A 24,497-nucleotide genomic window follows, 5' to 3' on the forward strand; every position below is an offset into this window, starting at 1 on the left:
GGGTGGAAGTGGGAGAAGCTCCATATGAAGACATTGGTTCCTCCTAAAGGCCTGTGGGAGTGATGGAAGTTAAGGTGGGGAATGCAATGGCTGCACAGTGAGGGTGGGGGAAGTTGCTATGAGTGCCTGTGGCCCATTCAGGCCTTACTCCAGTATAACTATGACCTCCAACTCCCGCCTGCCTCTCCAGTGTTGAGCCCAGAAGCCCTTCTGCCATTGCATCTGAGGCCTGCATGGTATCCCCAGCTTGTATGCAGCAGCGGGTCCCTTAGAGAGTGTCCCATTGGACTTTAATTCTGACCTCCAGCACCCAGATTTGAGTTGAGGACTCCTCCTAGCTCATATGAGTCCCAACTCGATTCCAATCCTTCCGTCACCTAGTGAAGGGTTGAGACCTGTACAAGCAGCTCTGCCAGTGAACTCAGCCCTTACCCTCCTCCGCCTTCTGAGATGCCAGCATCACTGCTTCTTAAGCTCTGCAAAAGCCCTTGACAGGACCTCCCATTCCAAAAATAGGGCTCTTTAGAGGAGCTGCCAAGCATCTCCAGGATCCGCACAGTACTAGGATGCTGTGCCCCTCCGCCAAGACACCCACCATCTTATGTGCCTTAACATCCGCCCATGTCCTCTGGGTCAGCACATGTGTCACCTAATGTCTAAAATAGACAGCCAGTCAGAAAGCACAGCGAGTAGAGCGCTTGCTTTGACATCCGTGCAGAACCTGCCGACGCAGGTGTAGAGCGCTTGCTTTGACATCCGTGCAGAACCTGCCGACGCAGGAGTAGAGCGCTTGCTTTGACATCCGTGCAGAACCTGCCGACGCAGGAGTAGAGCGCTTGCTTTGACATTCATGCAGAACCTGCCAACACAGGTTCAAACTAAGGCTATCTCCCTTCTGAGGTTGATAAATGAGCACCACACACTGTGGGTAATAATAAGCAGCGCTCAGATGCCTGAGGGCTAGTAGCGCTATATAAATGCAAATTATTATTATATGTATTTGGGATCTGAAAAATAAGCTAATGAGACTTAACACCTGTTTTTTTTTTCCTGTTTTTGTGCAGCACCGCCAAAGATCCAAGGAGGAGACCTCCACTGTGGGGGGAGATGAGGGGCAGGAGTGAGCAGCCCATTTGGGCAGTCCTTGCCACAGTGCTTCTTTTAGGTAAGTCATTGGCTTTCACAACCAGGACATTAGTCTGAAGGCTTTTCTGCCAAAATAATTCCCAAGAGAACAATGGCAAATACTCCCAAGTCAACCTCCTAAACGACCACCAGCCTCTAAAGAATGGGAGATGCTAGGACCTAGTCAGGGGTGGACTGCCCTGTAGGGAACTCTGGAGATTTCCCAGTGGGCCCCTGCACCGCCGGGCTCTTTTGTGTGGTATTTCCAAATGTTTCCATAGGAGAAGGGTTGGGCTAGCTGAATATGTGTAATATGGGGCCTTAATACCCTGTGTACTTAGGGCCATTTGTGTTCTGTACACTGAGATGAGATGGTAGGCAAAAGGTCGTGTCGTGTGCGCTCTGCTCGTCTCAAATGTTCTGATTAGAGGTCCAGCTGCGGTGCTGTGGTCAATCAGCTGGGCATGCCTATCACTACCCAGTATAAAGTCTACAAATGAGTGATGATGACCTGCACTCGCGCTCCTCCAGAGATTATTACAATATGCAGAGTCAGTTTGTGTCTTTGTGTACACATCCATAAAAGTTCAGCATCCGTGATTTGTGCAGTATTTATTATACAAATTCTGTCAGCCGACACGTGTTTCGACAATAAAGTCGTTCTCAAGGCTGACAAGACCATAGCAAAGAGTGCATGTATTCAATCATACATTAAAAGAAAAAGGGTTGGATAGACATTCTATGATACATGTCATCACAAGTTGGTATCACAGAGAATTGTACAGTCAAATAAAAAATATATAGAGGGTTCACATACCCACGTAGCCACACGCATGTTCGATGAAAGTGAGGGGAAACAAAAGAAATGCTTCTGTTCTGCTCTTCATAAAATGAGATTGCATGTATGTGAAAGTCACTATTTCAGGGCATGCACTTGTGCTTGTTAACGTTGCACACGTGCACTTAAGCAAGCCATGCACTGCACTGGGTCTGTTTTGGGCCCATGTCTTTCCTCATAAGGTACTGAAAGAACCGCCAAAACAACTGTAGAATGCTGACATCATCGATTCACACATGCTTTATCTCCCGGTAGATGCTTCGAGATCAGACCAAAAGAAAGGATGCAAACATGTCGGAGCCCAAAATACAGAAATTCCCGAGCCCCATTTTACAATATATATGTGGGGAGGGCGGTGGGTCAAGTTAATAAAAAAGGGAGGATGTGGGGTAAAAAATAAATTCAGTATTTTGCAGTTCGACATTTTATTTTCGAAATAATCACATAGTTCCGATTCTTCCAGGTTCGCAGAAGCAGACCGCGATGCTTAAGGCGCATCGCCACTTCCGCCTGGTTCATATGCCGTGTGATAGAGAGGGGCGTTGTGAAGCACACTGCAGTCATTTAGCGGCTTCGTGGCACCTCGCTCTGCATAATAATAAGAGGGGAGCAGTGGTCGACGTGTACAAAAATAAGTAGTGGAACTATGTTCCCTGCTGGCCTGCTCCCCACAAAGCCCATTGCCACAACTCCTCACACACACAATCCATCCCCCCAAACATGTGCACCTGCTGTTTAAGGGAACGTTCAGTGCAGTGCACTGAAAGTGAAGGTTTCAACTTCTTTCTACACTTTTATTTTAAAACAAAACCATTCCGGAACGGTTTCTTTTTAAAATAAAAGTATAGGAGCTGTACAAGGTAATTAAAAAAAGTATAGGAGCACCGCTCCCGACCACTCCCACTCACTTCGACCACTGGAGGGGAGGCAGGCGCAAGGGGGGAAAGGTTTTGGGATGGAGGGAGCGGCCGCTGGTAAATCCGTGGTGTTGCTGTGTGTGCCAGTATGATTCTACAAGATGTACGGGGGTGACATTTGGGTATATGTTTTACCCAGAAGCTAAAGCCCCTTAGCCACTAGTGCTGGGTAATGGGAGAGCAGCTAATCCGGATGGGGGAAGGGGGCAAGGATGTGTGATAGGGCAACACGCCATGTGGGTCATGCGGTGAGCTCTGAGTGGCTCTGCAAAGCTTTCTATGGTGGAACTGGTCCAAGCAGGAGTAACGCTGCCCTCGGTGTGTGGGTCCAGGTGTTTAGGCACCATTAGACGTAGATGTGAGTAGGTGTTGGGAAGAGGAGAGGTTGCTTGGGGATGTTGAAGGGCCCCACTACTGGAGCTAATGCCTAGGCAGAACTAGTTGGGTAGTATCATTATAAGGGCATTTATAGAAAGCAGGCCCAGCTTCCGGAAGCAATGGAGCTCTTTGCAAGTCATGGGGAAGCACACGGGCGAGGCAAGCAGATTGCAAGGGCTGAAGACTAGAGAGCAAGGAGCTAACAATGAGAGAGGGGAGGCCGGGCAATATGGCAGCAGGGGATCTACAAGCGCCCAGCTGTGGTAAGGGGCAGATCGCCCAATCTCAGTTTACGTGGGGAGACGGAGGGAGAGTATGGTTCTAGGCTTAGCGCCCATGTGTGGTAAGGGGCAGATCGCCCAATCTCAGGTTAGGTGGCGACGGAGGGAGAGTATGGTTCTAGGCTTAGCGCCCATGTGTGGTAAGGGGCAGATCGCCCAATCTCAGGTTAGGTGGCGACGGAGGGAGAGTATGGTTCTAGGATTAGCGCCCATGTGTGGTAAGGGGCAGATCGCCCAATCTCAGGTTAGGTGGGGAGACGGAGGGAGAGTATGGTTCTAGGCTTAGCGCCCATGTGTGGTAAGGGGCAGATCGCCCAAAATCAGGTTACGTGGGGAGACGGAGGGAGAGTATGGTTCTATACTTAGCGCCCAGGTGTGGTAAGGGGCAGATCGCCCAATCTCATGTTAGGTGGGGAGACGGAGGGAGAGTATGGTTCTAGGCTTAGCGCCCAGGTGTGGTAAGGGGCAGATCGCCCAATCTCAAGTTAGGTGGCGACAGAGGGAGAGTATGATTCTAGGCTTAGCGCCCAGGTGTGGTAAGGGCAGATCCCCCAATCTCAGGTTAGGTGGGGAGACGGAGGGAGAGTATGGTTCTAGGCTTAGCGCCCATGTGTGGTAAGGGGCAGATCCCCCAATCTCAGGTTAGGTGGGGAGACGGAGGGAGAGTATGGTTCTAGGCTTAGCGCCCATGTGTGGTAAGGGGCAGATCCCCCAATCTCAGGTTAGGTGGGGAGACAGAGGGAGAGTATGGTTCTAGGTTTAGCGTCCAGGTGTGGTAAGGGGAAGATTGCCTAATCTCAGGTTAGGTGGCGACGGGGGGAGAGTATGGTTCTAGGCTTAGCACCCAGGTGTGGTAAGTGAAAGATTGCCTAATCTCAGGTTAGGTGGCAACGGAGGGAGAGTATGGTTCTAGGTTTAGCGCCCATGTGTGGTAAGGGGCAGATCGCCCAATCTCAGGTTAGGTGGCGACGGAGGGAGAGAATGGTTCTAGGCTTAGCGCCCATGTGTGGTAAGGGGCAGATCGCCCAATCTCAAGTTAGGTGGGGAGACGGAGGGAGTGTATGGTTCTAGGCTTAGCGCCCAGGTGTGGTAAGGGGCAGATCGCCCAATCTCATGTTAGGTGGGGAGACGGAGGGAGAGTATGGTTCTAGGCTTAGCGCCCAGGTGTGGTAAGGGGCAGATCGCCCAATCTCAAGTTAGGTGGCGACAGAGGGAGAGTATGATTCTAGGCTTAGCGCCCAGGTGTGGTAAGGGGTAGATCGCCCAATCTCAGGTTAGGTGGGGAGACGGAGGGAGAGTATGGTTCTAGGCTTAGCGCCCATGTGTGGTAAGGGTCAGATCGCCCAATCTCAGGTTAGGTGGGGAGACGGAGGGAGAGTATGGTTCTAGGCTTAGCGGCCAGGTGTGGTAAGGGGCAAATCGCCCAATCTCAGGTTAGGTGGGGAGACGGAGGGAGAGTATGGTTCTAGGCTTAGCGCCCATGTGTGGTAAGGGCAGATCCCCCAATCTCAGGTTAGGTGGGGAGACGGAGGGAGAGTATGGTTCTAGGCTTAGCGCCCATGTGTGGTAAGGGGCAGATCCCCCAATCTCAGGTTAGGTGGGGAGACGGAGGGAGAGTATGGTTCTAGGCTTAGCGCCCATGTGTGGTAAGGGGCAGATCCCCCAATCTCAGGTTAGGTGGGGAGACAGAGGGAGAGTATGGTTCTAGGCTTAGCGTCCAGGTGTGGTAAGGGGAAGATTACCCAATCTCAGGTTAGGTGGGGAGACAGAGGGAGAGTATGGTTCTAGGTTTAGCGTCCAGGTGTGGTAAGGGGAAGATTGCCTAATCTCAGGTTAGGTGGCAACGGAGGGAGAGTATGGTTCTAGGCTTAGCACCCAGGTGTGGTAAGTGAAAGATTGCCTAATCTCAGGTTAGGTGGCAACGGAGGGAGAGTATGGTTCTAGGTTTAGCGCCCATGTGTGGTAAGGGGCAGATCGCCCAATCTCAGGTTAGGTGGCGACGGAGGGAGAGAATGGTTCTAGGCTTAGCGCCCATGTGTGGTAAGGGGCAGATCGCCCAATCTCAAGTTAGGTGGGGAGACGGAGGGAGAGTATGGTTCTAGGCTTAGCGCCCAGGTGTGGTAAGGGGCAGATCGCCCAATCTCATGTTAGGTGGGGAGACGGAGGGAGAGTATGGTTCTTGGCTTAGCGCCCAGGTGTGGTAAGGGGCAGATTGCCCAATCTCAAGTTAGGTGGCGACAGAGGGAGAGTATGATTCTAGGCTTAGCGCCCAGGTGTGGTAAGGGGTAGATCGCCCAATCTCAGGTTAGGTGGGGAGACGGAGGGAGAGTATGGTTCTAGGCTTAGCGCCCATGTGTGGTAAGGGGCAGATCGCCCAATCTCAGGTTAGGTGGGGAGACGGAGGGAGAGTATGGTTCTAGGCTTAGCGGCCAGGTGTGGTAAGGGGCAAATCGCCCAATCTCAGGTTAGGTGGGGAGACGGAGGGAGAGTATGGTTCTAGGCTTAGCGCCCATGTGTGGTAAGGGCAGATCCCCCAATCTCAGGTTAGGTGGGGAGACGGAGGGAGAGTATGGTTCTAGGCTTAGCGCCCATGTGTGGTAAGGGGCAGATCCCCCAATCTCAGGTTAGGTGGGGAGACGGAGGGAGAGTATGGTTCTAGGCTTAGCGCCCATGTGTGGTAAGGGGCAGATCCCCCAATCTCAGGTTAGGTGGGGAGACAGAGGGAGAGTATGGTTCTAGGCTTAGCGTCCAGGTGTGGTAAGGGGAAGATTACCTAATCTCAGGTTAGGTGGCGACGGGGGGAGAGTATGGTTCTAGGCTTAGCACCCAGGTGTGGTAAGTGGAAGATTGCCTAATCTCAGGTTAGGTGGCAACGGAGGGAGAGTATGGTTCTAGGCTTAGTGCCCATGTGTGGTAAGGGGCAGATCGCCCAATCTCAGGTTAGGTGGCGACGGAGGGAGAGAATGGTTCTAGGCTTAGCGCCCATGTGTGGTAAGGGGCAGATCGCCCAATCTCAAGTTAGGTGGGGAGACGGAGGGAGAGTATGGTTCTAGGCTTAGCGCCCAGGTGTGGTAAGGGGCAGATCGCCCAATCTCAGGTTTGGTGGCGACGGAGGGAGAGTATGGTTCTAGGCTTTACTGTCGGCCGTTGGGCTGGAAGTGGGAACCCTGTCTCATAGAAAGAGGCTTCCTTCCCACACAGAGCCTTGTTCTGCGTCTGCTTGGCATGCTAGATCGTGCCACTGGTGGGCACACATAGGCAGAGAATTAATGAAGAACTTTGAATGCATACGTTTTGTTCACGTGTGCTGAAAAATCTCAGAACTGTTGAAAAGAAAGGCCTACCGCACATGGGATTAAGGCAGCCACTCCAGTGGCTGCGCCGAGGCGGTGCGCCGCCTCAAGCCACATTATTGGCCAAGAAGACAGAATAGGCACCTGCAGCATGATCCACTGCGTTTAGAAGCAGCATACATTTAAGTTAATCAATATTTAAAGGTGATATATTTGCGCAAAAAACAATACAGAATTTTGATGTTAAATGCAATGTTGCTGTACTTCTCTACTTGCCTGTGCTTCTAGGCACCAGGGCGTGAAGAGAGCGCACGAATAAGAGTAGAGGCACACCCATAAAAAGGCCTGCTTCCAAAGACTTGGGGCTCAAGGGCTGTGCAGCCCCACGGGTCAGTTATGTGGTGTGGAATGGGTCAGAGCTCTGCAGGCATGCTGTATATGTGGTATGGAATGGGTCAGAGCAGTGCAGGCATGCTGTGTATGTGGTATGGAATGGGTCAGAGCAGTGTAGGCATGCTGTGTATGTGGTATGGAATGGGTCAGAGCAGTGCAGGCATGCTGCGTATGTGGTATGGAATGGGTCAGAGCAGTGTAGGCATGCTGTGTATGTGGTATGGAATGGGTCAGAGTGGTGCAGGCATGCTGTGTATGTGGTATGGAATGGGTCAGAGCAGTGTAGGCATGCTGTGTATGTGGTATGGAATGGGTCAGAGCATTGGAGGCATGCTGTTTATGTGGTATGGAATGGGTCAGAGCATTGCAGGCATGTTGCGTATGTGGTGTGGAATGGGTCAAAGCGGTGCATGCATGCTGCGTATGTGGTATGGAATGGGTCAGAGCATTGGAGGCATGCTGCGTATGTGATATGGAATGAGTCAGAGCATTGGAGGCATGCTGCATATGTGGTATAGAATGGGTCCGAGCGGTGCAGGCATGCTGTGTATGTGGTATGGAATGGGTCAGAGCATTGGAGGCATGCTGCGTATGTGGTATAGAATGGGTCAGAGCAGTGCAGGCATGCTGTGTATGTGGTATGGAATGGGTCAGAGCATTGCAGGCATGTTGCGTATGTGGTGTGGAATGGGTCCGAGCGGTGCAGGCATGCTGTGTATGTGGTATGGAATGGGTCAGAGCATTGGAGGCATGCTGCGTATGTGGTATAGAATGGGTCAGAGCGGTGCAGGCATGCTGTGTATGTGGTATGTAATGGGTCAGAGCATTGGAGGCCTGCTGCGTATGTGGTATAGAATGGGTCAGAGCGGTGCAGGCATGCTGTGTATGTGGTATGTAATGGGTCAGAGCATTGGAGGCATGCTGCGTATGTGGTATAGAATGGGTCAGAGCTGTGCAGGCATGCTGTGTATGTGGTATGGAATGGGTCAGAGCAGTGTAGGCATGCTGTGTATGTGGTATGGAATGGGTCAGAGGGTTGCAGGCATGCTGTGTATGTGTCAAGGAGGGGGTCAGCGCGGTGCAGGCATGCCGCATATACGGTATAGAATGTGTCCGAGCGGTGCAGGCATGCTGCGTATGTGGTATGGAATGGGTCAGAGCATTGGAGGCATGCTGCGTATGTGGTATAGAATGGGTCAGAGCGGTGCATGCATGCTGTGTATGTGGTATGGAATGGGTCAGAGCATTGGAGGCATGCTGCGTATGTGGTATAGAATGGGTCAGAGCAGTGCAGGCATGCTGTGTATGTTGTATGGAATGGGTCAGAGCATTGCAGGCATGTTGCGTATGTGGTGTGGAATGGGTCAAAGCGGTGAATGCATGCTGCGTATGTGGTATGGAATGGGTCAGAGCGGTGCAGGCATTCTGCGTATGTGGTATGGAAGGGGTCGGAGCAGTGCAGTCATGATGCATATGTGGTATAGAATGGGTCAGAGCGGTGCAGCCATGCTGCGTATGTGGTATAGAATGGGTCAGAAGGTTGCAGGCATGCTGCTTATGTGGTATGGAATGGGTCAGAGCATTGGAGGCATGCTGCGTATGTGGTATAGAATAACTCAGAGTGGTTCAGGCATGCTGTGTATGTGGTATGGAATAGGCCAGAGCATTGCAGGCATGTTGCGTATGTGGTGTGGAATGGGTCAAAGCGGTGCATGCATGCTGCGTATGTGGTATGGAATGGGTCAGAGCATTGGAGGCATGCTGCGTATGTGATATGGAATGGGTCAGAGCATTGGAGGCATGCTGCGTATGTGGTATAGAATGGGTCAGAGCGGTGCAGGCATGCTGTGTATGTGGTATGGAATGGGTCAGAGCATTGGAGGTATGCTGCGTATGTGGTATAGAATGGGTCAGAGCAGTGCAGGCATGCTGTGTATGTGGTATGGAATGGGTCAGAGCATTGCAGGCATGTTGCGTATGTTGTGTGGAATGGGTCAAAGCGGTGCATGCATGCTGCGTATGTGGTATGGAATGGGTCAGAGCATTGGAGGCATGCTGCGTATGTGGTATAGAATGGGTCAGAGCGGTGCAGGCATGCTGTGTATGTGGTATGTAATGGGTCAGAGCATTGGAGGCATGCTGCGTATGTGGTATAGAATGGGTCAGAGCTGTGCAGGCATGCTGTGTATGTGGTATGGAATGGGTCAGAGCAGTGTAGGCATGCTGTGTATGTGGTATGGAATGGGTCAGAGGGTTGCAGGCATGCTGCGTATGTGGTATGGAATGCGTCAGAGCGGTGCAGGCATGCTGCGTATGTGGTATGGAAGGGGTCGGAGCAGTGCAGTCATGATGCATATGTGGTATAGAATGGGTCAGAGCGGTGCAGGCATGCTGCGTATGTGGTATAGAATGGGTCAGAAGGTTGCAGGCATGCTGCTTTTGTGGTATGGAATGGGCCAGAGCGGTGCCGGCATGCTGCGTATGTGGTATAGAATGGGTCAGAGCGGTGCAGGCATTTTGCGTATGAGGTATGGAATGGGTCCGAGCGGTGCAGGCATGCTGCGTATGTGGTATGGAATGGGTCAGAGCGGTTCAGGCATGCTGTGTATGTGGTATGGAATGTGTCAGAGCGGTGCAGGCATGCTGTTTTCCATGGAAGGACGATGCGTCTGTAGAGGTGCAATATTTTACTATCCCTGCACACAAACAGTGGCAGGCACACCGTGGTGCAGAGTGACTGTATATCAGAGCCAAAAAACACCCAAGGTCTTGTTTTCTAGAACATACCATGACACTTAGCATCAGACAGAGTTTGGGCGAGTTCTCAAATCTCCCAGGATGCCAGTTTTTAGCCTCCTCTAATGCACGTGTTATTCTTCGGGTGATTCCCAGTGAAGTGGTCGCAGTCTTTGCTGTAAGGGGATATTCCGAACAAGAGGAAGTAGGACATGACACAATCAAAAGGCAGAGGTGTGGGGCATTTTCTAGCCGGTGGAAGGCTGAGTGAAACTAACGACATGAGCTATGAGAAACCTCTGGAATGACCACCCTCGCTCTCCATACCATCGTTCCTCACTCCATTCAGGTTTCAGCATTACGCAATATGTGTGTACCAATCAACTCCAACATGTAATCAATCCAGCACACCGTGGGAGTGACCAATCACATCATGGTTCCAGTCATCAAACTATAGGCTACTGGGCAGGTTCTGACGCTCTAAATCGTCATGGGCCCATCTCTATGATGGCCTTTTGGACCAGCACCAAAATAGGGACTCTAGCCCAATGGCAAGCTGGCAGGTATGACACCTTCTTCAGAATGGTGGACTTCAGCCCAAGCTGTCCCTGACGATGGCCAAGCCTTTCGACAGGTTGCTTGATAGCAGTGATGTGCTAATATGCATCTCCACACCCAGTAGCTCTTCCTGACCTATTCTCTTGTCATGTGTCCTCTTGCAGGAAGCCGTGTGGAAGGGCAGCCGTCAGCACCAACAGATGTAAGTATGAGACCGCTTTGCACTGGTTCAGCGCTTCTGTTTTACTCATGCTTGCATTGACCCCTGCTAGCACACAGCGAGCCTCGCTGCTAACTCCCACACCCAAGAACCTTTTTTATTAACACTGTCTCATTAACTAGACTTAAGATTTTTTTTTCAAAAGAGGAATCAACAGTGGGGGGTCTTCAGCAGTCCTTAAAAAAAGCGCCCCAAATCTGTCATACAAATGTGAGTGCTGTATTCACACCCCTCAAAACGCACCGAATCTCCAGGGAAGCCACTGCGTCAAAAAAAAAAAGACAAAAACGAAAGGAACAAAAATAAAAACAATTCGGGAGCTGGCAGCAGGCGGATTCTCCACCTCCAGCCTAGGGAAGGAAGGAAGGTTTGGGAAGTGTACGGTTAGAGTCCTTGGATGACCTCTAACCGTGCACACTTGATCTCATCGTGCACCATCTGCTGTGACCCCCCCCCACCCCCGGATGCTGCGTATTCCACTGGCTGCAAAGCCCACTTGTTTAGTTATGAATGCACCCTCCAACCCTCCTTCCAGTACACTTTATACTTTAGCTGAGCAGCCTGGCTATTGCTTTTGCAGTGCTACGGTATAACATGAGGCAGTGAGCCAGCAGAGGGCCTGGATGATACCCGGACGCTTACACTCACATATGATTCAAATGTTGGAAGCTTGAGGCAGTGCCCAGAAAAAGAAACCAACATTCCTTAACTAATTACCTCTGCCACTATGACGACCATTGTTGGTGCTTTCAAAAGAGTTATGACTTCTACCTGCTTTTTTCAGAACTCCCAGAATGCTCTGCGTTGTACCATCCAGTTCTCCAAAAGCTGGAGATTCAGGGAGGGCCACTCCAATTGACTGGGTTCATTTGCGACACATGGTGGCGAGGCACATGTGTGCCTGTGCCTCTGGCTCGCAGCATCGTGGCCACTCTGCACCTCCTATGCCATGGAAGTGTCTTAACTCCGAGGCTGTATAGCTTTAGGAGGAGACCCCCAGCCTTTTCACCCCCATGAATGTGCAGACCTGATCAGATGTAAACACGCTGCTAGGCACATAGATGTTCACTCATCCTTCACGTGCCATGATCAGGTCAGATCAGCTTGGAGCTGTGCTTTAAAAGTTCTCACATCACCTCCACCACACTGTGTTCCATGCCATAAAGTGTTGGCTGTGACTATTGTGGCATTTAATATCGTAGCCTCAATATAGTTTCCCATTATGTCGCTGGTTCGGTTCTGCCCTTTGTTTCATGGGGATACCCGTTGGCCAGTACTTACGATCCATCCTCTGCTGCACCCTCTTCTCCCTGTTCCGTATCCTACATCTTACTGTGGTACCCCCATACAATATCGTTCCGAATAGCATCGGTTTTGGCACCTTAATAAGAAGTGCCACTATATTCTGACCATGGTGGAGACTGAAGTCAACCAATAATGCAGCGTGTCTGCGATCCAGCATCCTCCAATGCTGAGATGCCTGCAGCCGGTCTCCCAAGGTCCCCGATTGGCGAGTGACTCGACTCTCCGAGGATCATGCGTCTAAGACAGGGGATTTGTAACATATCGACTCCCTATTCTCAGGATTCTTCTCAGAGCCCCTCTCTTGTCCATCAGGTAATCATAGACAGTTCACAGTGGCTTAACCCTGTATGTGCTGGGGATTTTTGCTCTGGAGACCCCTGGGATCCAAGAATCAAGTCCATGAGGTCACATCACAACACAAGGGCAGTGGAATGTGGGAGACCTCTTGCCCTCTGCTATTGTTACCGAGCCACGGTGGTGGCGCACATAGGATTGGAGAGTAGGCAGGGTGTGCCTAAGGGATAATATGTTTCAGGACTTCAAAAAGAGTCACAGTAAAAATCAATTCCTCTAAGCACCGAAGGAAGTGTTTGGCTGTCTGAGGTATCAGGGAATATCACAAACAAGGGGGGCGGGTCTCTTTACCGGCCTGTGTACTGGGTTAGAGTCTCAACCAGAGTCTTTAGCTCACCATCCTTTCAAAGAAGAGAAATGTCCACAACATATCAGTCTTTGTCCTGGCCAAGGACAGTCCAGCACCGAAATGCAAGGCAATTCTCTTCTGAACAAGAGTGCCAACAGCAACCCCAGACACGTGTTTCGACCTGGTTGGGCCTCATCAGTAAGGTGGAGCTGTGCCTCTTTAAGAACAGTGAGCAAGGGTTCCACGTCTGGATTACCCTAGTAATTTAGGGTGAAAAGCCAAAGCTACTTAATATGCACAAACAAGGGGGTCCTGGGAATGTCTCTTTACCGGCCTGTATCCTGGGTTAGAGTCTCAACCAGAGTCGTTAGCTCACCATCCTTTCACAGAAGAGAAATGTCCACAGCATATCAGTCTTTGTTCTGCCCTAGGGCTTTTCTGCACTGAAATGCCAGGCAATTCTCCTCTGAACAAGAGTACCAACAGCAACCCCAGACACGTGTTTCGGCCTGGTGAAAGATAGTGAGCTAAAAAATCTGGGTAAGGCTCTTTTGACCGGGACTAATGGACGGCAATAACTGTCAGACTGAGTTAAAAAACGAATCAAGGGATAGTGATGACAACGTAAGGGGACCTTCTTTGACAAAAGTGGGTATTCCTTGGTGTACATCTGGGCTACTGGGTCGCCGATGTGGAGGGCAGTTCCCAATTCACAGAAAAGGCTCTTATGTCCATCCAAACTTACCTATATGGTTCTCTCTGTGACAAACAGTCCCCATGAAATCCCTACAGCCTCATCCATGTAGGGCTAATGCAAGGTGTGTTGCTTCCCATGCCAAGTGGCATTGTGGTGTCTCCTTGCCCTGGCAGTGCCCTCTTCTTGTGCTGCCATTGGCGGCTGCCTTTCAATGCCTTGATTTAAAGCCAGCCCTTAATCCATATGAGTGCAGGGATGCGAATTGTGTACCCACAAAGCTCCTGACAGTCCAAGCACTAGAGTGACAGACATCGCATAACACCAGAAGTACATACACTAGGGTGATGCCAAGAGGTCGGGTGAGGCCCTTGCCAGGCAGGCTAGAGGATTCTCCACCTGGCTCCAAATCCTTGCTGCCCTCTTGAGGCCCAACCTGAGCCAGGCCCAGCACATCACTTTTCCTTTCCTGATCCACGCTAGTATGCGCACAACACTGCAGTATTTTCCAAGTGTTACACCAAAACTGTAATAACACATGTCATGTGACGTCACGGATCAATGCAAGTTCATAAAGCACAGTGGCTGAAAGTGGGTTTCAATAAAATGTGTGCAGGAGACACTACCCAGTGAAGTGAGATGAAATGTATGCAGCTGGGTGGCCTTTTTATGCTTCGGGATAATGTCAACAGTGGCTCCTATTTCATCATGAGATGCTACAGTGTTACTCTCTGGCCCTGCTTGCTTCTGCGCCTTCTGATGCTGCTGTTTCTGATGCATTCCCTTCCCCTGTTGCTACTTCCTTTGCACCAGTTTATACTGCAGTCACTAGGACTTTTCATTTGATGTAAGGCAGCTTTTCGTGCTTCTGCCCTGCCCTGCAACTGCTGCTGCGAAACAATTGCTGCCCGCCCTGCTGCAACTGCTGCTGTTGCCATTTTGCTGCTACGAACATTGTCCTTGTTGCTGCTGTTGCCATTGTGGTGCAGTCAACGGTTGCAATGGGTGCAATTCAGGCCTCACTGTTTCATCATTCTAGATCTCCTGCTGTAATGCCACTGTTGCATGCCTCGAGCCAACTGCTGCCTTTGTCCTGTATTTGCTAGAGAAAATGCCCTTGTACCTGCTATTGCCTTGGTGCTTCAAAATAACTGCTCCCATCTGGGTTGCAGCTGATGTAACACAGCATTTAATACATACTGCTTCTAAGCTTGTATGTTGCTGCAACAGCTCTGCTGTTGCAGCTGCTCCGCCATAGCTCATATTCTAAATGAGCAGCTCCTGTTTTCCTATGCACGGATCTGGCTGAGGATGACATTTCCCTTTGCTCCACAAGTCCAGCCTGCCACTGATATGTGCAAAAACAAAGAGGTGATGGCTGGAAGGTTTAGAATGAATCTTAACCACTGGCATTTCTCTGGGCACCCTCCAGACCATCGTTTTTTCGCCTGCCAAGCCATTACAGAAAGGGAAAGACCATATGCAAATCAGGCTTGGTCCCACCCCAAAAGGGGCAGTCCAGCCTGAACTGCTAGGTCACATCCCTTCTGCACGAGACCACTTTTGGGGTGGGACCAAGCCTTATTTGCATATGGTCTTTCCCCTTCTGTAATGGCTTGGCAGGTGAAGAACGGTGGTCTGGATGGTTGCCCAGAGCAATGCCAGTGGTTAAGATTCATTCTAAACCTTCCAGCCATCACCTCTTTGTTTTTGCTTTGCCACTGATATGTGGCCTTTATAGCAGCATTGGCCATTGTCGGAGATGCTGTCTTACAGGTCATGTTACTGGCACAGTCCTGGATGGCACTGTTGCGGCTTAGCATTTCCTGATCATATCGATGCTGCAGCTACGATAATGTGGTCGGTTTTTGCTACTGTTCTGCATGCAGCTGCTGCACTATAACTGCTTAAATACCTGCAGTGGAGACAGATGCTGCTCTTGCGCTGTAGATATTGCTGGTAGTATTTTGACTGCAGTCGGCTGCTGCACTGAATTAGGCGTGGCACTTTTCCAGGCAGCAGCTTCTGTCATGCAACTCGTGCTGTTTCTGACCAGAGATGCTATTCATTGGGTCTTTGCACTTTTGCACTTTTTCTGCTGCAGCTATTCATGCTGCAGTTGCTGCTGAAATAAATCTGCTCTGAGCTTCGTTAAGATGAACAATTCTCCTGTTTCAGCTGCAGGCAATGAAGCTGTACATCAGTGCCGGCCATGCCTCTGAATTTGAATAAAGCTGCTGTGGCTGAAACACTGTTGCTGATGTTCAGCAGCTGGCTTAAATGTCCTCATCTCTCTACAGCTCTTTCGACATTTTAATATTACTGTTATAGTTCCGAACACGTGGAAGCAGTTGCTGGAATTTAATCCATTGAGCTGTTATTCTCGGAATAGCTGCTGCTGCTGTTTCACTTAAAGAGCGTATGGCTCACTCCAGTTTTGGCAGTAGCTGTTGTACTGCAGCAGCTATTGCTCACTACTTTTTTAACAGTAGGTGTTACTTTTTTGCTCTGTAGTGGCTACGCCTCACTCCTTTTCTGACAGTAGCTATTGATGCGCTTGATGTGCTTGTACTGCAGCAACTACTGCTCACTCCTGCTCTGTCAGTGGCTGTTGCTGTTCTTGTACTGCAGCAAGTACGGCCCTCTCCTGCTCTGTCCGTAGCTGTTGCTGTTCAGCAGCTACAGCTCACTAGTGCTCTGTCAGTAGCTGTTGTTGTTCCTATACTGCTGCAAGTACGGCTCACTGCTGCTCTGTCCGTAGCTGTTGCTGTTCAGCAGCTACAGCTCACTAGTGCTCTGTCAGTAGCTGTCATTGTTCCTGTACTGCTGCAAGTACGGCTCACTCCTGCTCTGTCCGTAGCTGTTGCTGTTCAGCAGCTACAGCTCACTACTGTTCTGTCAGTAGCTGTTGCTGTTCTTGTACTGCTGCAAGTACGGCTCACTGCTGCTCTGTCCGTAGCTGTTGCTGTTCAGCAGCTACAGCTCACTACTGTTCTGTCAGTAGCTGTTGCTGTTCTTGTACTGATGCAAGTACGGCTCACTGCTGCTCTGTCCGTAGCTGGTGCTGTTCAGCAGCTACAGCTCACTGCTGCTCTGTCAGTAGCTGTTGCTGTTCTTGTACTGCTGCAAGTACGGCTCACTCCTGCTCTGTCCGTAGCTGTTGCTGTTCAGCAGCTACAGCTCACTACTGTTCTGTCAGTAGCTGTTGCTGTTCTTGTACTGCTGCAAGTATGGCTCACTCCTGCTCTGTCAGTAGCTATTGCTGTTCTACAGCTCGCACTTTGCTACTGAAAAGGATGGGTGACAGAACCAGCTGTGAGGAGTGACACTTTGCACGTGAAGAGAAAAGTGTGGAGTCCACACTGAAATCTGCTTCCGCACATTCCGCGCCATCAGCATTATGTATTAGTTTTGTGCAGCGGCACGAGAAACTTTGCACGGTTTTCCACTATCCTTGCTAGTTTCACGCAGCGACACAAGAAACTTCAAGTGGGCTTATTTTAGATCCTTGCTAGTTTCGACACAAGAAACTTTGGATGTTTTTTTCGACCCTTGTTCAATTCATGGTAGGTTCGCTGAGCAGTATGCAAAACAGTGTGCCATTCTTTTTTGATGTGTGCTAAGTTTGCACAGCCGCATGAGAAACTTTCACACAACTTTTTGTTCAGTAAGCACTAGGATTGTGCAGCGGCACAAGAAAGTTCATGCCGCTCTTTTCATTTTGTGTTGGATTCAGGCAGCAACACGAGAAAGTTCATGCCGCTCGTTTTTAACGCTGTTAGATTAGCAGAGCACCACAAGAAACTTTGTGGGGCTCGTTTTGGGACAAGAGCGGCACAAGAAACTTTGCACCACATGGGTGGCAGAATGGATTGTGGCAAACCGGATCGAAATCGTACAGCTCTCACTTCTGCGGGTGGCAGCACGGAATTTGACATTTTTGGCCAACCCTATTGAGGAGCAGAGATGTGCAATTCTCACCCACAATCCTCTTCCTGCTTTGAGTCGAAGAGGCATGGACACTGCCGTGACTGATGGTGATTTCCTGTCCATTGCCCCGAATCACCTTGAAAAGCATCAGCGAAAAATAAGCTTTTCTGAAAGTAAAAAGACTGCATGCTGCACAGGCGAGCCCATCGGACAGCTTAAAAGTTGGTTGTAGCCCCGTATAGAACTGAGAGGTTACAACTAAAAGGCAAGCTAGCCCCAAGTCCCACCAGTTCTGACATTAGCGTAGCCCCGGATCTTTACCAGACCTAGCAACACCCCTGTCATCGGGCCAGTAACTTCCCCAAAACATGATAGGTTTTTTTAAAGGCAAAATACACATATTTATGCCAGGATAGTTACATTGAAGTTGGGGTGTGGTGCAGCGTGGTGGGCTTTGTCAATTACTAGCTCATGTTGCATGTGCAGCCGCATTGTATCGTAGTCCCATGTAAGCCCAAGTGGCTCTACATTGAAATGACTTTGAGGTGTCATGGGCATTCGGAAGAGAGGCCACATAGTCTGCAGCGGCCGGTAGTCGCCTCTTTGTTTTCATTTCCTTCCCACTCTTCCCCTGCCTTCCTTATCTATGTCTTAGCTCTTGCACTATCTGAAATGTCATCAGGCCGAGTATGATAGTTAATTTCACATCCTTACTTTTCATGGCCTGTAAGAATGTCATTGTATTTTCCCTTCTTCCCTCCCTTGCTTGAAGCACTTTGAAACACATTGGTCTTCATTACGACCCTGGCGGCCACGGTATGAACGCGGGCCACCACATTACAAGTTTGCTCGCAGGTGGCGGTATGCACGTCTGGTCTGGCCAGAGGTGCATATCGGCACCCACGAGCAAATCAGGATGCTAACAAAGGACCCGTCATTAACGGGTCCGTTGTTAGCATCCTCCCCATTCCCATTGAGTCCTTTGGGGGCTCAAGTGGGAATGGGATGTACCGGGTCTGGGTCCCGAAAATGGGCATCACTGTGCCCGCAAAGGTCAGAATGGCCCGGTAATTCCCTTTTTTCGGGACCCGGACACGAGTTTGGAGGTAGCCATGCTGGTAATGACGGCATGTTTACCTCCAAACTCGTAATGAGGCCCATTGTGTATAAGCACTATATAAATAAACGATCATATCATATCATGCACTTAACTTCAAATTGTGGGCTAATAGGTTTTTGCGCTAGGATAGCATAAGTTGATGGTGCATGATTTCCCCTCACATTGTATAATTTATCATAAAAATGCACACGAGCGAGAGAAATAATTGTTTACATAAAGAAATACAACCTCCTTGATGTTTCTGAAGACAAAGAGGATGGTGTTAGGTGGGTGGTATGTCAGGCATTACAGAAATAACTATTCCTAAATCATCCTAACTCTCACCTTAACCAATAACACACAACGGCAGCATCACAACTACATAGGTTAACACAATACAACAGAAACCAACCCAAGACACAAATCTTTCCTAAATCTTTTCTAAATCTCCCAAAACATCACACTAAGCGCCCATATTAACACCATCACAACCCATCACCCTCTACTTAAACACCACTCTGGCAGAGAATTGGAAATCTTCAGTGCACATTAACGACTGCACCAGACAAGTGGCCAAATATCTAAATCTTATGCACCGCACAGAGCCCTACCTTTTGAAATCTGTACACATCAACATTGCAACAAAGAAACCTTGCCCTGCTCCTCTTACTCCTGCGCCATTCCCCTACCCCACCATTTACTCGAACAGACCCTGAAGCGCCAAGAGATCACGAAAACGACAGACACCGTGCTACACAAGACCGAATATGACAGGGCATAACAGGGCATAACAAAGAGCTTCACTCTGCCCAGGCCCATCAATTCCCGTGAGTGGCAGCAGCAGGAGAGGAAAGGAACCTTTGGTGCACTGACTGGCTGGTGAGAATATATACCCTCCTGTTAAATCAAGTGCTATGGGACTGAGGATAACACAATTATAGACAACAGCCTTGGGTGCCACAGTGGATGAGCACAAGAGCACACCATTTTGTCCCTAAAACATGACATCTTCCCTTTTGTAAAATAGGCTTTTTTTACTAGTATGAACTGAATCACTTCTAGGGACTCACAATGTTTGCAGGTGAATCAGGGTGAGATTACATTTTTCACCCAGGATCACATCCTTTGGTTAAGCAGTGAACCCTGTTTTTTAATCCAGGCTACATATTTAGGCACTTGGCTACATACATAGCTTCCACGCTGTAGTTGGTACACGTATCCATGTTTTGGCTTTCAAATTCTGCAATAACACTGTCTTAGAGCGTTTACTTGCAAAGTACACATATTGCATATTAAAGCAAATGGACACTCTGTCAGTCCTCATAGAAACATGTCAAGCTAAAGCAATATCCTTGAAGCTTTAGTTTCCACAGCCTGAATGGAAGACTACACGCCCCAGAATGCAAAGTAATGTGAGCCTGATCATTCTCCCCTGTTTTACACCACTATGCATTCATCACTTACATGCACACAATAGAAGAACCCAACTGCCGTCATAGTTTGGCACACACGTTCAGCTTGCTGTGCATGATATTAAGGACATTTGACTATCACCATAAAAGCAAACCCTTGCTTTGCATGCCAACCCAGAACGCATCATAGCTACACACTAAGCTTTGAAAAATGTTTCATTTTGTGACTTGCTTTAATTGTCTGTGTCTTGAAAGAAGGAACAGATTTGGTAGGTAACTAGAGCTGTGTGTGGGCTGTTAGTTGCAAGCATCCCATCACAGTTCCAATCACCCACATTCACACATCTGCAAAGGCAAGCAGTGTACTGCGAGGCCAGGATCTTAAGAAGGGCCTGGCTGTTACCTGTTGAACATATGACTTTATAATCAGCATTACAAGCCCTGGCCCTTCTGAAAGATGTCAGACAAGCAGGAAAACGCTACTCATGGCCGTACACGCCGACAGGTTTGACAAGCTGCACCCGGCCTCACAGATGAGGGGTCCGGTCTTCCTTTAGTGGAGTTTACTATACCTCAGGGGATCCCCACTGGATATTAATTCTTCTTGCCCAGATTGAAGGGCGCAACCATCACGACATGCATCCGCACTCAACCAGGACCCCTAGTATTTTAATTGACCACATTTTTCAACATCACGTCCAGTCGTTTAGAGCCATTCCTCTAATCACATGGAGCTACCACCAATTAGCAGACTTATTGCCTTGAAAAAGACCTGCGAGGGGCGAAACACGTGTTGGCTACAGAATTCCATTCTTTTTGTGTTGAATGGCTACAGTTTGCCTGTTGTTTAGAACAATACAGTCTTAAACTTCTCACTTACCCAGCTCCTCTAATAAGGGCTCAATTCTCTTAGAATTGTGGCAGTCCAGTTTGGGACGGAAGGGCACCGCCTCTCTTGAACCCCTCTACAAGCTGCAGGGTGTACTTATACATTGGTTGATCAGCGCAGTGGTCCCCGTGTTCTTTCAGTGTGCTGTCCTTTATGAAATGACCCGTGAGGGACAGCCCAGTATTCAGGGGGCCCTAAAGCCATATGAGCCCAAATGTGTCGCATACATGCATCGCAAAGACAGCCACTTATGTAGCCCACTCTCACATTTATAACTGTGCACAGCGATGTGTTTGATGTCCAGCCCAAAGATTTTAAGGAGTGGAGTTCCATCCTCTGGGCAGCTCCCTTGAGTCAGCAGGAGATCAAGGCAGGGGTTGCATTGAACAATCCAGTATGCATTAGTGACAGGTGATCCTGCCAGGGAGATCCCTGGCCTTTGACTCAAACTACTCCTAATGCAGTTCCTGTTTGGGCCCGGACCGCCTTTCAGACACCATAAAGCAGGTGAGTGTTCCAGCTGCATAGCTCCATATGTGACCAAAGTTGTAAAGACCTTATATGGTTTTACATAGTCTTGGGAGGTTAGCTCAGGGGCAACGTGCTCACCTTGGAAGTAAGATGACACGGAGCACCACAGGTTCGATCCCCCGTCCACGCTTAGAAACCTCTGGGTATTAGCGCGTTATAAATAACCTATCATATCATAAAAAAAGGTGACATGTAGCAACCAATACAGGGACGTTAATATGCCTGATTTCTCAGCCAAGCTGCACATCTGGAAATCTGCCTTAACACGCAATCAGTGCAACCTTGGTAAAGGACAGCCATGTCACTGGCAATCACTCCATAGCACCTGCAAGACAAGTGACTCCATTACCCTAGTGGAAGAAGCATGAAACTGAAGAGGCGAAAGAAAGCACAGCAAACCCAAGAGGGCGCTCCATCGGACTAAACTACACCTCTTTTGTTAGTTTCACTTGCATTCATGCCAGTGATGTGGCCTAAACAGGAGACTTCCTGAATTCCAAGTGTAGCTTCTGAAGCTTGGAGCAGCACTGCATGCTGGGGAACTCTGACAACGAACTGAGGGCCAACGGCCGAGTTAGTGGACCCAAGCTAAAAGCCAGGGCCTCTAACGAGGGCCAAGGTCACCTAGCACACACTAGATTCTGATGTAAGGGTTCTTACAGTGTTCAAACTAGTGTGTTGAGAAAAAGGGAATTTTCACCTTTGAGGTCCTGGGGCAGAGGCTGTCCAGCTTTCCTTGACTAGTGCCTGGTGTGTTTCCATCACAAAGAAAAGTTTGCAATGTAACCTTTTACGGGGTGCTTAGAGCCTTATTCGAAACTTGCTGATTGGCTAAAGAGCTAAAAACAACGAGAAGAACCACAAAGAAGCAGGGAATGCAGGCTTCTATTGGGGCATACAGCCTGGATACCACAATGGTCTAATGGGGCGATGGCAGGGAATACAGGCTTCTATTGGGGCATACAGCCTGTATTCCACAATGTATGACTGTCTGAAGAGTAGACAACATGGTCTAATGGGGAGATGGCAGGGAATGCAGGCTTCTATTGGGTCATACAGCCTGTATTCCACAATGTAAGATTGTCTGAAGAGTAGAAAACATGGTCTAATGGGGAGATGGCAGGGAATGCAGGCTTCTATTGGGTCATACAGCCTGTATTCCACAATGTAAGATTGTCTAAAGAGTAGAAAACATGGTCTAATGGGGAGATGGCAGGGAATGCAGGCTTCTATTGGGGCATACAGCCTGGATACCACAATGGTCTAATGGGGCGATGGCAGGGAATGCAGGCTTCTATTGGGTCATACAGCCTGTATTCCACAATGTATGACTGTCTGAAGAGTAGAAAACATGGTCTAATGGGGCGATGGCAGGGAATGCAGGCTTCTATTGGGGCATACAGCCTGGATTCCACAATGTATGATTGTCTGAAGAGTAGAAAACATGGTCTAATGGGGAGATGGCAGAGAGGGAATACAGGCTTCTATTGGGTCATACAGCCTGCATTCCACAATGTATGACTGTCTGAAGAGTAGACATGGTCTAATGGGGAGATGGCAGGGAATGCAGGCTTCTATTGGGTCATACAGCCTGCATTCCACAATGTATGATTGTCTGAAGAGTAGAAAGCGTGGTCTAATGGGGGTGATGGCAGGGAATGCAGGCTTCTATTGGGTCATACAGCCTGCATTCCACAATGTATGATTGTCTGAAGAGTAGAAAGCGTGGTCTAATGGGGGTGATGGCAGGGAATGCAGGCTTCTATTGGGGCATACAGCCTGCATTCCACAATGTATGATTGTCTGAAGAGTAGAAAGCGTGGTCTAATGGGGCGATGGCAGGGAATGCAGGCTTCTGTTGGGTCATACAGCCTGGATTCCACAATGTATGATTGTCTGAAGAGTAGAAAGCGTGGTCTAATGGGGCGATGGCAGGCAATGCAGGCTTCTATTGGGGCATACAGCCTGGATACCACAATGGTCTAATGGGGCGATGGCAGGGAATACAGGCTTCTATTGGGGCATACAGCCTGTATTCCACAATGTATGACTGTCTGAAGAGTAGACAACATGGTCTAATGGGGAGATGGCAGGGAATGAAGGCTTCTATTGGGTCATACAGCCTGTATTCCACAATGTAAGATTGTCTGAAGAGTAGAAAACATGGTCTAATGGGGCGATGGCAGGCAATGCAGGCTTCTATTGGGTCATACAGCCTGTATTCCACAATGTAAGATTGTCTGAAGAGTAGAAAACATGGTCTAATGGGGAGATGGCAGGGAATGCAGGCTTCTATTGGGTCATACAGCCTGTATTCCACAATGTAAGATTGTCTAAAGAGTAGAAAACATGGTCTAATGGGGAGATGGCAGGGAATGCAGGCTTCTATTGGGGCATACAGCCTGGATACCACAATGGTCTAATGGGGCGATGGCAGGGAATGCAGGCTTCTCTTGGGGCATACAGCCTGTATTCCACAATGTATGACTGTCTGAAGAGTAGACAACATGGTCTAATGGGGAGATGGCAGGGAATGCAGGCTTCTATTGGGTCATACAGCCTGTATTCCACAATGTAAGATTGTCTGAAGAGTAGAAAACATGGTCTAATGGGGAGATGGCAGGGAATGCAGGCTTCTATTGGGTCATACAGCCTGTATTCCACAATGTAAGATTGTCTAAAGAGTAGAAAACATGGTCTAATGGGGCGATGGCAGGGAATGCAGCCTTCTATTGGGGCATACAGCCTGTATTCCACAATGTATGACTGTCTGAAGAGTAGACAACATGGTCTAATGGGGAGATGGCAGGGAATGCAGGCTTCTATTGGGGCATAAAGCCTGGATTCCACAATGTATGATTGTCTGAAGAGTAGAAAACATGGTCTTATGGGGAGATGGCAGAGAGGGAATACAGGCTTCTATTGGGTCATACAGCCTGCATTCCACAATGTATGACTGTCTGAAGAGTAGACATGGTCTAATTGGGAGATGGCAGGGAATGCAGGCTTCTATTGGGTCATACAGCCTGCATTCCACAATGTATGATTGTCTGAAGAGTAGAAAGCGTGGTCTAATGGGGGTGATGGCAGGGAATGCAGGCTTCTATTGGGTCATACAGCCTGCATTCCACAATGTATGATTGTCTGAAGAGTAGAAAGCGTGGTCTAATGGGGGTGATGGCAGGGAATGCAGGCTTCTATTGGGGCATACAGCCTGCATTCCACAATGTATGATTGTCTGAAGAGTAGAAAGCG

The 24,497-nt window shown here is 49.2% G+C and overlaps 1 protein-coding gene across 2 annotated transcripts in view; it reads left to right on the forward strand.

Annotated features, from left to right (window-relative positions):
- The window catches only part of LOC138569361 (uncharacterized), a 309,424-nt gene that overhangs the window by 18,414 nt on the left and 266,513 nt on the right, over nt 1-24,497 (forward strand). For both annotated transcript variants that reach the window (XM_069647278.1, XM_069647279.1), the window contains exons 2-3: nt 1,065-1,165; nt 10,684-10,721. In XM_069647278.1, coding sequence (XP_069503379.1) covers nt 1,108-1,165; nt 10,684-10,721 — 96 coding nt within the window. In that variant the 5' untranslated portion in view covers nt 1,065-1,107. The remainder of the gene's footprint in view (nt 1-1,064; nt 1,166-10,683; nt 10,722-24,497) is intronic.

This window comes from Ambystoma mexicanum, chromosome 2q (genome assembly GCF_040938575.1).
Source record: "Ambystoma mexicanum isolate Mex_15411 chromosome 2q, UKY_AmexF1_1, whole genome shotgun sequence".
Classification (NCBI taxonomy): Eukaryota; Metazoa; Chordata; class Amphibia; order Caudata; family Ambystomatidae; genus Ambystoma; species Ambystoma mexicanum.